The 13,637-nt window shown below is 49.2% G+C and overlaps 1 protein-coding gene across 1 annotated transcript in view; it reads left to right on the top strand.

Annotated features, from left to right (window-relative positions):
• The window catches only part of LOC111139287 (ALK receptor tyrosine kinase), a 671,342-nt gene that overhangs the window by 552,767 nt on the left and 104,938 nt on the right, over positions 1-13,637 (top strand). The window contains exon 8 of the mRNA XM_022491523.1: positions 1,716-1,816. Coding sequence (XP_022347231.1) covers positions 1,716-1,816 — 101 coding nt within the window. The remainder of the gene's footprint in view (positions 1-1,715; positions 1,817-13,637) is intronic.

The following is a 13,637-nucleotide window of genomic DNA, read 5'->3' as shown; positions in this document are numbered from 1 at the left end:
GCTGGGCTGCCAGAGGGACAAGGCCTCCACACACTCAAGAGAAGGCCACCCACACCTGGGTGAGCTGATGCCCCAGGAGACATGGCTGGGGCATGGAATGAGGGAGGAATGAGGCCGGGGCCTGTGAGGCCAGCACAGCTCCCAAATTGGGGCTGCTGGAGAGGCCGGACCACCCAGCCATGTCCCCAGCCTTGGGCTCTACCCAGTGGCTAGGTAGGATAGAGCTGGGGTCAGGGCCAAGGGCCCTCTCTCACCTTCTCTCCCCTGCATTTGTCAGCTCTTTGTGGAGCTAGAGCCCTGAACCAAATCCCTCCCTTTCCAAGTGAAGATCATACACCCTATGGATCCCTTTAAGAATTAGTAATAGTAATAGTGAAGATGCTCAAAGCATGAGAGAGGACAGTGTCTGGCGCGACCACCAGGGATGCCAGAGCCCATGCAGTCCTGTCCTTGGCCCTCAGAGCTAACTGCACCTGAGCAAGCTGGCTTTGGCCCGTGAGGAAGAAGACTGGGTTACTGCAGCCATGGAGACTTTCAGCAGGGACGAGAGCCCAGAGCTCCTACTTCCCCTCCTGGCCTCCTCACTGTTCAGCATCACCTCAGCACCTTGTGGAGGAGAAGAGAACAGAAATGGGGCTCAAAGCAAGACGTGATCTTCATGTCTCTGCTCTCAGCTGCGTAGCCTCCCTTGGCACCCATAGCAAGTGGGTGACATACGTCTAGGGAGAGGGCCCTCATGACTTCCTAAAGTCATCCCTTCCATTGATGGCTGCAATAAAAGACCAGTCTTCCTTTCTCAGAGATAAGCTTCACCTCCCTATAAATTCTACTTATGGATCATACTTTCTGTCTCCTGGAGCCCCTCGGAACTCGACTCTTCCCTTTCTCACCAAAGAAGCCCCTCAGATATTTGAAGACACTGCTTGTATCTTTAACGCTGGGGGCCTTTCTCTTCCTAGTCACAGGTTCTTCCTCAAGGATGGGCCACATGCATTCTAGGATTTCTGGCCTGTCTTGGATACTCTGCTCTGGACCCACTTGAATTTGTTACTTAGTAGTAACCCCAAAACAGACTTTACTAAGAGAGAAAAGCAGAAATGAATAACGTCATGTGTAGGGTTCTGTGGGGTAAAGATTTCGGGAGCACCCTGGCACCCATTTCCATAGCACTGACCACCCGAAATGCTCTGTAGTCCCTGGAGGTTTCCAGATGCTTCTTCCCTACCATGTGGGTTTGGGAGCTTGTGTTCTCCCAGGTTTACAGACAGACCGTTGAGAAAACACAAGCAATAGGACTTCCTCATCAGGTCATGGGGCACAGGATGACCTGGTGGAAGAGAGTGAAAGTCGTGGAGACCAGTGGAGGGCAAAGGGCTGGCAGGGCCAGAAATGGGAGGGGTGGGGGTGGGAGAGTCCAGTGTGCTTCAGGCTGCTCCTGGGCTATGGGCTAAAGCTGGTGACCTGGGGAGATGGAAGGTACCGTAGCCCAGATGTATGATGCTGGGATACTGCGGGGCATTTGGAAACCTTTGCATGAGCCAAGTTTTGTTGACAGTGACAAGTAGACTGCCTTATCCATTAGACAACAGAAAGCTGTGTCCTCAAAGATGTTCCAAGTCTAGAGAAGAATGATGCAGAGCCCATTAACCCTGCACCCTGAGGCACTTCAGTGCAGGAAGAAAGTGTGTTTCTGACACTTTTCCTCTCTGCCCCAGGCCATGCCCTGTTGCTCAGCACCATGGACAGCCCTACTTATGAAAGTGCTACAGTGACCAGTGTGACGTTTCCCGCCCCAATGAAGAACTCTCCGTGTGAGGCAAGTCTCGATGTTCCCCTCATTCTTGGACTGGTCCTCCCACCCCTCATCTTGGGTACTTCCAGCCGAACTCATAAGCAAAGTAGCCTGAGTAGTAGGGCTGCTTATTCTCCTGGGGAGAGGACAAGATGGCATTTTGGTCATCTTTGACGTGGAGGGTATACACCAACAAGGTGAAGTCCTATCTGCAGAGAATCTGGCCTTAAACACCCACACGCACCCACACTGGACTCTTTGCAGTGGGGTCTCGATTGAAGCAAACCCAGAAAATATTTCCAAGGCATAACATGGGAGGGTAACAGTGATCTACAAAACAGTGATCTGCAAAAGACCTTCTGCAAAAGCCTTTTCATAAACATCAAGCTCTTGTGATACATTTCAAATTTTATAGAGCATCAAAAATTTGATCGACATAAATTTCACTAAGATATGGGTGGCATTCAGTATGGTACCTCCAAAGCCACTGACCTGAATGGTTCCTGTGGCTGTAACATCTTTCGTGTGTGGACTGAGGGGCTTGACATGTTTTTTTTAGCTTAAGGTCATCATCTCTAGAGAACAAGAAATGTGCTTAGACCCAAACGTGGCCCAGTGATTAAGCTCATGGACTCTGGAATCAATTGCCTGAGTCCAAGCTATGTTCCACCACTGATCAACTGTACAGTTTATTTGGGAAGTTAATAACCTTTCAGGGCCTCAGTTTTCCCACCTGGAAAGTGGGCACAATAGGAGTGCCTACCCCACAGAGGAAAGGGTTAAATAGGTTAATATGTACTCAGGGCTCATCACAGCACCTGGCAAAAAGTATTCATGACAGTAGTTAGCCAACAGTGCCTGGCACCCTGAGGAAACATAAGTAAGGAGAATGGGGAAGGAGGGAAAGGACATGAGCCAAAACCAGATTCCAAGTTCTCCGAGAGCTCTGCACACCTCTGCTTCTTTTGCAACGCCATCAACATCTTAAACTGAGTAGAAAGCCAACACGTACTTTAGATTTGGCCGGTCTTCTCTTTCTGGAAACTCACAGGAGAAATCCCTCCCTGGCGTTGTTTCAGGAATAGCTACGTGTCCCCTGAGCAATTTGTTTCCTTTCAAGCTGTGGCCTGTGTGAAACTGACCAGACTCGCTTCCCCTGCACCGGAAGCCCCGGGGAGATGTGGGGAGACAGGCTTCTGTCACTCAGCGACACAGCTCAACTCAAGCCCTCCAGGCTTTTTGTGAGATACAAACCCACAGGCAAACACAAATAAGAATGGGAAAGACATATCCGTGGTGATTGTTTTGTTTTTTTAATTGGAAGAATGGTCAAATTAAATCTGAGGTTCCCCTCTTAGTAAGCAAATAGGGGTTCATGGTGTGTAGTCTGTGACAGCCTTTCTCTTGGCTGGATTTTCTAGGCCAGCGTTTGGCCAATTTCTCCCCCTCTTCTAGTTAATGTTTCCTTACTAGATTTTATGTATCTCTGTGAGCCACCTTAAGTCCTTTTTGGAAGAAGTCAGGGCACAAATAAATAGATTCATTACGTGGAATCACATCGCTGACTGTGCCTCCCAGCAGACCCCCAGGAGGGAAGGCTTCCGAAGAGGGAAATATAAATGAGGAGAGGTGGTTGGCCTTCCTGAGAGTTCAGGGAGATCCTTAAAAGCATTTGATTTTTTAAAATTTATTCTTCCGTACATTTACCATGAGCCTAATTTTAGAGTAAGAAATGTCAAGGTTAAAAATGCTATTTTTCTAATACTTCATCATTTCCCTGATAACCTTTGGTTGATCAATAGCTTAAACAGGTGTTTTGTTTTACTGGCCTGTTTTATTCTCCCTCTAGTCAAATTTGCTCTGGGCTATTTCTGCTATTTCCTGCCCTTTTCCAGAACTTTGCTCAGCAGGAGTAATGAAGGGAAGGTAGTGAGTACGTTCCATTCTTAGCACACAGCTAGTTCATATTCAGGTTTGCAGACCATTCATCTAGTGCTGATGGGTCCCGAATCCCCAGTGTTGGGGGAAATGTTTTCATCAGAAAAATAAATAACCAAAATAGAAATATGCATTTCCAGGTTTGTAAGCCTTGCCATTTATTTTACTCAGATCCTAAATGCAGAAGGCGGCAAGTTGATTTCCTCCTCCCAGGTTGCCGAACATCAGTGACAGGGGATGGTGCATTGCTATGTGAACTGTGTGGGATTAACTCGCGGCCTTCAAACACTACTAACTCGAAAGGGGCCTTTGCTGGCCATGGGGACGGGTCCAGGAAGGGGACACGAGGCAGAGATGGGGGAAGGTCTCAGATGAGAGTTAAGCCCATGGGGGCCAAGAGGCTGGCCAAACTCCAGGGCTGACTCCCAGCACTGAGCATCTCCTCTAAGCGCAGACCAGTCCTGGAAGTCCTTGGGTCCTCCCAACTCTTGGGACTTGAAATAATTGCAGGATATCTCAAAACGCTTCCTCAAGAAACCCGACAACCATCAGTGGATCCCTGAAAGGGAGCTGACATTGTCACCTTCTGTGCATTTCCTTGAAAATCTAGATATAACCTGACTAGGTAGGCCTCTGTTTCTCCGGTCGCCAGCACTTAGAAAACGCAATCATTGCGGATTCCTAGGTCTTACCCCAAGCCTCCCCGAGGACACCCCAGAGCGGGGCCTGGGAATCTATATTTTCCGAACCTCCTCCTCCCCCCGCCCCCGGCCAGCGATCTGGAAGCACACTGACACTCGGAAATAATTGGCCAGAGATGCGCCTGCCAGTTGTAACCGAAATTCATTCTGAGTCCGTGCAGAGAGTTTTCCTCCACTACCTGTGATGTAACTTGCCTTTTGGAGAGATCAGTCAGAAGTGGTGAGAAATGACAGGGTGGGGGACAGAGAGAGAGACAGAAGGGGCAGGGAGAGTAGCACACTGGGAGGCAGGTCAGATGCCCACCGATCAGTCATGGAGACGTAGCCAGGACATTCCTCTGTGCCAGTCGGCTTCCCAGGTATTCCAGAAGGCCGCTGGCTCTAGCCTCCTGCCCCCGATGCCCGCAGTCACCACCCCTGGCCCTGCACGTCTCCCTGGCCCAGCCTGTGCAGGCACCGCCTTCTCCTCCCTCCCGCCACACAATTGCATACGAGGCATGAATATTTAAAAACCACTGCCTAGCCCAGCTACAAAAGAGAGGGTTGTATCTTTTTTTTTTTTTTTTGCCTCCCCCAAGCTATTCTCTGCGGGAAACTGGAGATCCACTTACAATATATAGGTCTTATTTTTATTTTTATTTTTATTTTTGCCTTTATTTTTATTTTTATTTTTATTTTGCTGAGTTCCAGTTGAAATAATTAAAGTTGCCACAGGGGAGGGGAGCCTTGCGGTGGCTTTCGTGTGTTCGCTCAGTCACACCTGCTCTGTCCGCCTGGGCTGGGAGACACACTCGGATGTGTCTAGCATCACAGCTGCTGGTAATAAAGAGGACGGGGAGAGTCGGGAGGGGGCCTGTCTCCACCCCTCCCCCTGCCTTTCACACAGCCCAGAAGCCTGAATGTCTCAACAAGCCCCGTGCGGTTTGAAATTCTATTTTATTTGAATAGCCTGCCTGTGACTGGAATATTTTAAACCGTGTTCTCAGGACAGAACAAGGCCTGGGGAGAGAAGAAGTAGGCTTCCCTCATTCGCTTTCCCTCTCCAAAGCATGGAAGCAACTTTCCTTCTCCGAGCTGCAGGAATGAAAAGGGCCCAGGAAGTGGGATGGGACCCACTTGATGGGTGGTGACACCAACGGGCAGGGGAGTTCCCAGCTGCTGGTTTTCTGACCTTGCCGGAGCCACAGCCACCTTGGTGCTGCCCCCACAAACATGTGCATGCCCAGGGACATGCCCCCTGGGGCCTTTCTGCCCCTGATATCAGCCCTGTGGTGATAATGGGGTCAGCTTCCATTAAGCTGGGTCTACTGAGATGAGGACAGAAGGCCACCAGCAGGCCTCCTCGGGTTGGCTGGGGAACTGGCCCGCAGGGAAGGAGCTCTCCATTCGGTGTCATTGAAACCAGTAAATGTGGTCCAGAGGGATGTGGGAGAGCAGCCTGGCATCTGAACTTGCCCTCCACCATCGGCTAAGCCTGGCACAAATCCCCACTGAGAAGGGCCTCCTAGGGTAGTTAGGGCCCCGAAGGCTGGCAGCCAGGGAGTTTTCCAGCAAATTGCTCTCTGGTTGACTTGGTGAGACTTTTCAGGGTGGCAGACATCATTCCTGGACACGGGGCCCGTATCCAAAGTAGGTAAGCCATGCCTAGTGTCCTTTGGGTTTAGGTAAGCTGACCCCACTCTCTCCCCAGGGGGCAGACGAATCGGATTTTCAGACAAGATGCAGAGAAGTGCTTTTCTGACTGTTTTAAGCATTTATTAAACTCAGTGGCAGAATCCTCCGTGGAAAGGCCAAAGACAAGGATGAGCAATCATAATTATTAGAGGATGGCTTGCGGTAGAGGAGAAAACAGAAGGAGAAGACCCTTCAGCAGCCCCCGCTGATCTCTCGACAAGGGCATTCTGCTCGGCTGGCTTTACGGAGCCAGTCTGGGTGCGGGCACACGCGGGCCTGCCCGGGGTGGGAGAGGGCCTTCTCAACCAGGCAGGAGAGGAATGTACCCAGAGATGTCGAGCCAGGAAATGCAAAAAACAAGGGCAAACCCAGACCTTTCAGTCCAACCATCATGCTCTTTCTGTCACATTGCCCTGCCCCCGGGGCTGTAGTGGTGTTGGGGGTGGGAGGACACCTTCTCCACTTGTGGGGCGCTGGCTGCTGTGGGCCTTACTCAGAGCCCCTGCCTGGCCCCCACAGACTCCTCATCTTTGGAGGCAGGAAGGAGACACCGCCCCATTTTGTAGCAATCCAGTAAGCCACTTAACCTCTCCCCAGGCTGAGACCAGTCGCTGGGCCCAGTTCCTGAGTGGCCAACGGGACATTGTTACTCACCGAGAGAGAACCCGGAAGATGTGTGCCTTGTGGGGGCCTTATTCTTTGCCCCGCGTGGCCTCATTTGTTTTAGCAAATCAGGAAGGAAAAACTATTCCAAGAGGCTTCATGGTCTTGATCCTGAATGAGGTTGTCATTTCCTGGATCCGTTCCCCTGTCTATAGAACACGTGCCCATCTGGGGAGAAGAAGAGCCTCTCCTCTCTCTCTTCATTCATCCTGCGTCCAGACCGACTGCTGACCAGTGAAAGGGCAAGCAGGTCCTTACCAGGCTCCACCTGGGACCAGACTGTGCCCTTGTGTGGCCAGGCAGTGCTGCACAGACACCTTAGGGTGGCTATAGAAATCCTCTTTGTAAATAGGGACCAGAGCCACACTGGGGCCATTCCAGGATGACATCATCCCTAGCTCCCCACACACAAACCCAAGCTCCTTGGGTCAGGTATGTGGGGACTGGAATCCAACCCCCGTCTCACCAAATGCTGTGACATCCACTGCAGTGACAGAATGCTCATGGGGAAGACCAGCTCACTTGTGGACAGCTCCAGACCTTGGCGCTTGCAGGATTGTTTGTGGGTTGTTTTCCACTCTGTTCTCTGCCCCAGTCCACGTCGTGATGGGAACCTTTGGGGAGCCGGGGTAGGACTCATAACGTGCTAGCTCTGTAATATCCAGCTGGGCTGCCCCCCAAATATTCTCTGCCCAGGGAGACATAATGACAGGCCCCCACAACAAGCACAGTGCCCCTCGGGAGCCCTCCTGCCTTGCGGCCCAACACACGTGACATCAGGCATGTGCAAAGGAAAGCAGCTGGTCACGCAGGGCCAGGACAAAAGGAGCATCACCAAGGCAGTATAGTGTGGTGGGGAGAGCAGCTTCTTGGGGCTGCTTAGACCTCAGTGGAGCCCTGCCCCTTCGTAGTGGGGGGATCTTGTGGAGATCACCCCCCTCTCCTCAGCTTTGGGATTCTCTACAGGTCTGTCAGGAGAAACTCATAAATGGGCGTCAAAAGTGCCCAGCGTAGTAGATGCTTAATAAATGGTGCATGTGGTTTCTGCTTGTCTACTGCTGCTGTTCCTATCACTACCTGACTTTGTGGCGAGTCCAAGATCGGAGAGAGGCTTGGCGGCTGTCCTATCTGAGGGTCCTGAGTCTGGAGACTTTGACTCTGCCCTGCCCTGGATGACCTGGCCATAAAGGGGAAGGGGGCTGTTACCCAGCTCAGTGACTGGGGTCCAGGGAAGTTAATGATCTCCCAGAGACAGACAGACCCCTCACCCCTTCCATCTTCCCGCCACTCCTCTCCCCCCAGCCAAGAGCCGGGGGAGCAGGCTCTTCCAGCCTAATGAAAGTTCCTTTTCTCCACTTTCTCCATGGCCTACCCCCACCCCCACTTCCAACCTGGCAGGAGACACCTAGAGATGATAGTGTCTCTCTTTCACAAATGAGGAGGGGGCCCTCAATCATGCATGGCTGGCCAGCAGTGTGGCCACAGGTCCTTAAGACATAGAAGCGTCTCCACTTTCCCCTGGGGGGCCCCTGGGAAAGGGACAGCTGCAGTATGTAATGGGACGGTCTAAGAGAGGAGAGGAGGCACGGAGGGAATCTGGCAAAATGACCCGGAGCAGAACATCACTTGCCTGGCTTTTAACATCTCTTTTTATAACTTGAGAATGAATGCCAGTTCTCTATCTTATTCTCTAGCTTTGCCTGTTTGTTTGGATTAAAAAACATGACTCACTATTTAATATGGAATGGCTAGAACTTCAGGAAGATATACCCTGTTTATCTTGTGGTTTGGGGGTCCCCTCAGGAAGACCTGGGAGGCATATACACCCCAGTTTAAGAAGCGCCAAGGAAGAGCGCCAACCCCACTGCCTATGCCTGAAGCCCAAAGACCTCCTCACCTTGCGTAACCTCACTCCATCCCTTGGTGTCAGCGTTAAGCCCATAGATGGGGAGTCTTGAAGAATATCTGCCCTGCCCTTGTCACCCCTAAAGTCTGCCTCAACAATGTCTGTCCCCCACCTACTACCCCATGAGTCACCCTGACTCTGACTTTGTGTCTGAAACTCTAAGAGGACCTTGGCTCTGGCAGCTATTTGCACCCTCTATGATGAAGATACTACTCCTGGAGCCTTAAGCTGGGGTGTAAGCATGGGCCACTTTGCATCAGAGAGGAAGTAGGTAGAGGTTGGAAGTGGTTCCCAGAAGCATTTTCCAAAAGACTTTCCCACAGACCCACTGGAAACCTAAGAGATTTGAACCCCGCTGTCAGTCTCTAATGTTGGTCTCATACACCCATAATCCTATTAAGAATCCTCTATAGGGACGCCTGGGTGGCTCAGTGGGTTAAAGCCTCTGCCTTCGGCTCAGGTCATGATCTCAGGGTCCTGGGATTGAGCCCCACATCGGGCTCTCCGCTCAGCGTGGAGCCTGCTTCCTCCTCCTCTCTCTGCCTGCCTCTCTGCCTACTTGTGATCTCTGTCTGTCAAATAAATCAATAAATCTTTAAAAAAAAATAGTATATAAAAAAAAAAGAATCCTCTATAATGTCAAAGACCACAGCACCTGCCCACCTCCACAGTCACCCAGTGAGGTGAATGGAACCTTCCACATTCTACAGAGGAAGAGCCTCAGAGAGCTAAGGTACACCCCGCCAAGGTCACAGGCTAAGGTGTGCCGAAACCAGGACTCAAATACTAATCTCCTCACTTCAAAGGCTCCCCCCAAGGTAGTCAGGGGGTGGCCCCCTCAGCATGCAGAGGGTGGGCAGCTGTAGGGACAGGATTAGAGCTGTAACTTGGAACTTGGCTGGGTTGGCTGGGCACGCGGATGCCTGGCAGGAGGGAGGGAGGGAAGGGCACAGAGGTCTCTCAGTCAGGCAGTAAACCAGCAAGTACTCATTTCAAACCCACCATGTGGCCAGCCATGCTGGAGATAGACCGTGAGAATCTGGGATCTCTTTGGGGTGCTTATTCGGCAGAAAAGTTAAAAATACTCTCAGTCTGACAAGTCCTGGTGTCCGTGTAACTTAGGGATCACTCAGCTGTATAACATTTAAAAGCAAGCCAAAATTCTTAACTAGAGCCATCAAACACCCTAACTCTTTGCCCTCCTGGGAAAACGAAACCTTCTTTAGTCTGGATCTGAGGAAGGGACGCTTCCTCCCTGGTAAGCCAACTGAGGGAGCGTGTTTTAAATACCAATCCCTTATTGTGTGGCTAGGACTATGCTAAGAATGTCACTTGTTTTATCTTATCACCAAAACGGACTTGTGAGGAATCGTTGCCCCCGTTCACTGACTGAGACCATGGGGCCCAGAGAAGTTAAGTGACTTGCCCCGGGTCACCCTGCTAGTAAGAGGCAGAGCCAGGATATAAACCAACATCGGTCTCCCTCCAAAGCCAGATCCGCAAACACTTGAAGGTCACTGGACTTAGGTCACGTGTTTGAATCCCAGCTCTGCCCCTTATAATTCACGTGACCTCAAGCAAGTCACTCTCTGCTAACTGGGGATAAAAATACCTGCTTCAGTTGCTGCAAAGATCAAATGAGACTGTGAAAACTCTCTGTAATCCCTACAGTGTTATATGGATGGAAACAATTACTATTATCTCCTCTTACTTTGCACAGGCAGGCAGAAGTCAGTCCACCATGAATTCAGACATTATCTGTAGTCTCGTTTCTCTTCTCAGTCAATAGCCACATGTGGGGAGATCGGAAGCATGACTTTGCTCAGTGCCTAGGACTAGCATCAGAAGGATATGCCCCTTAATCAGTCACTGACTAATTAATTGCACAGCCTAACCCTGGTCCAGGATAGGAGCTAACAAAGAGACTCCTCCCTGATTCTCAAGGATCCAATAGACATGGTCCTATTGAGATCTCCGAGCCAAAATAATTCTCCCCTCAGTACACAGAGCGGGGAAGCTGCTGGCACCTAGCATTCTGCCATCCCTTACTATGATGCAGTTGACTCTGCCAGGACACGTGCTAATGGCCCAAAGGAATTGACAGCAATTGTAACCGCGGTTGGACATAATTAATTTAATACCTTGGAGCCATTCAAAATTAATACCTCACTATTACATGATGAAACTGAGGCATAAGAAGAATTACTATCAAGGCTCACGGGTGTGGATAAAATCCTCCTGGGCACTTGGCAGAGATGTGGATCCTGTTCAGAATCCACCTGCCAATCGTGGACCCTTGTAGCTCCTACTGACAATTCCCATGACACATTCTAAAGGCCATATACAGGGGGGCATCCTGTCGAAAGCACAGGCTCTCCCCAACTGCCTGAGTAAACACTCCCCAAGGGGCCCTGGGTCCCTGCAGACACTTGTGTCCATAAATTCTGTAGGACTTTCATTGCACAGACTGGATCCCGTTCCCCAGCTAGAGGATTACAGAGCGAGTTCGCTGCCTCGTCCCCGTCACACACAGAGAGACAGAGGTACAGAGAAGACTGTTAGCTCAAGATCATACCATCACAGTGTAACTCAAAAGAAAATATCACCCTTTTCTTTCCTGAAGATGGGAGAGATAACTCTCTGGGGAGACTGGAAGATGGAACACTGAACTGAAATTTTTAAACACAGCAATCTTCAGGCTGTCCCTTTCTATTTTATTTTATGAGCTGTTTGTCTCTAACGTGGTGTTCCCTGCCCACCCTTCCCGATGCAGGAGGAGGGAACTAACATTGATTGAATGTATTTGGTAGCTGGGCACTGGGCTCTTTAATGATCTTATTAAAAGTTCCCTAGCAACTCTCTGAGCAGAATATGATTGGCCCCATTTTACAGATGAAGACTGAGGCACCGATTATGCCACAAAGACAGAACAAGTCTTTGATTTCGTAGCTCATGCTCTGTTCAAAGCTCTCATTCCCCAGAAGCACCCACCTTCCCCGGTCTTCCCACAAAAGCCCACACGATGCAGGCAAGAGAAACTTACCTTCCCCTAAAGGGGTGAAAAGAAAGCACTCTCTTTTCCCCCACTTTCAAACGACATCAGGACCCTCCTTGCTGCCTTTTTAAATATAGTGTTTATTGTTTTTTCCTGATACAGAAGTGTTCTATGTTCATTGCAAAACATCAGGAAAATACAGGAAAGCTTGTAGAAAATTGAAATTGCCCACAGTCTTACCCTGCAATGGTAACCCCACTTACCACATTGGTATAATTCCTTCATGACACACAGATGTCAATTTGAGCAGAGTGAAAAGGGTTTATACAAATTTGACATCATGCCATATGGGTATTTTATGTCTCCTTTCTTTATTTACTATTATATTTTCCTATATCAGTATTATTCTTCATAAACATGCTTTTAATAGCTGCATATACCACATTTATTTTATTGTTTTTGTTCAGGTTATCAAAAAGTAAGAGATGTTCATTGTAAAAAATTTAGGAGACCAAAGAAGGGGGGAAAAAATATACTGATAACTCCATAACCTCACCAGCCAGGGATCCCACAGTTATTATTTTTGTATATATCCTTCATGTTTTCTTGCTGTGTTTTCACAAACGGGGCTTGCTTGTAGGTTTCCCTGGCTGGCTGTTTCTGGCTTCGAAGTGATGCCTCAGAAAGCAGGAGACATGGGGTGCTGTTTTCAGAAAGGATCCCAATCTTTCAAGTCCCCTACATGGCCAGGAATTCAGCATTTCTTAAGCCTCTGTAATTGCAAGTATTTGCCAGCATATTTTATTTGCTTGTTATCAAAAGTCTGCATCTGGTCCGCTTCTTGCTGTGCTGGGTTGATTTTTTCATTAGGCTATTTATAGCCAGAGAGTTGGTATTTATTTTTTTTTTTTTCCAGGTGAATTAGGAGATGGCGTACAAAAACACTGGGTTTTACAGTGAGTCAATACTCTCAATTAAGGTTAATAAGAGACCACGTGGAAACCAAGGATCCCTTAAAATTATCAGTTCACACCAGAATCACAGCCCCGTGGCAGCGTAGGTGGGGAAGCAGCCTTAACCTCCATGCAGAGCTTGGATGTCCCCAACAACAACTCCGATCTTGGTTGCCCAGTCACTGCTGGAGGGAACCCCACACTGGGGAACATCGGGAGAACACACACCACCACCCCCAAGCAAGCTCATCTTTGAGCATCTCTCTCTCTGCTAAAAGCATTTCCTCCTCTTGCAGTGACACAGACACTGGAGCATGCATCCTGGCTTTGTCTGTCCTGCAGGAAGTCATGCAGCCCTTCAGAAAGAGGAACAAAGGTCACTCCTTCCCCCTCATGGCATGACCTACATTTGGGGGTGCTGCCCACAGAATGGACATTATTTGATACCACAGAGTCTCTTTTGTCCAACCTCAGCCTAAATTCCACGCTGATATTTTTTTTAATGAGTTCAAGAGATTGTTGTAAAGTTACCACGAGGTATGCATAGCAAATACGAGGCATATTCTCAACATAAAATTGCAGTAATTACCTCTGGAGGAGGAAAGGGCCATGAGAGAAATAATAGCATTAGGCCTAGCCACAATGCTGCTCTTGCCTTACGTACAGAACTTTAATTAATAAAATGACAAACACTGGTAGCACATAATTGGAAAGTCTATCAGGACCCACTGAGGCGGGGGGAGCGGGGAAGGCCCTTGTGAAAGGGTCTGCTAGAGCCAGAAAATATAATTGCTGGTGGCGTGTTCCTGGCGTTGTCTCTTCTCACTTGTCTCATTTGCTGTCTGCTTATCAAAGAGTTTATTAGCCAAAAGCTCTCATTTATAACCTATATCTACTAGGACATGTCTCGAAGGATCAACATTTTCATTGTTACAGCCTCCAACAAGTGGTATTTCTCACAAACATTATTTAGAATTTTTAGATGTCTCATATTTGTGTGAATACATTTGTCATA

This window comes from Enhydra lutris, unplaced genomic scaffold (assembly GCF_002288905.1).
Source record: "Enhydra lutris kenyoni isolate GAN:26980312 unplaced genomic scaffold, ASM228890v2 scaffoldscaffold98, whole genome shotgun sequence".
NCBI lineage: Eukaryota > Metazoa > Chordata > Mammalia > Carnivora > Mustelidae > Enhydra > Enhydra lutris.
The sequence above is the reverse complement of the archived record's forward strand: the minus strand, read 5'-3'. Positions and strand labels throughout refer to the sequence as shown.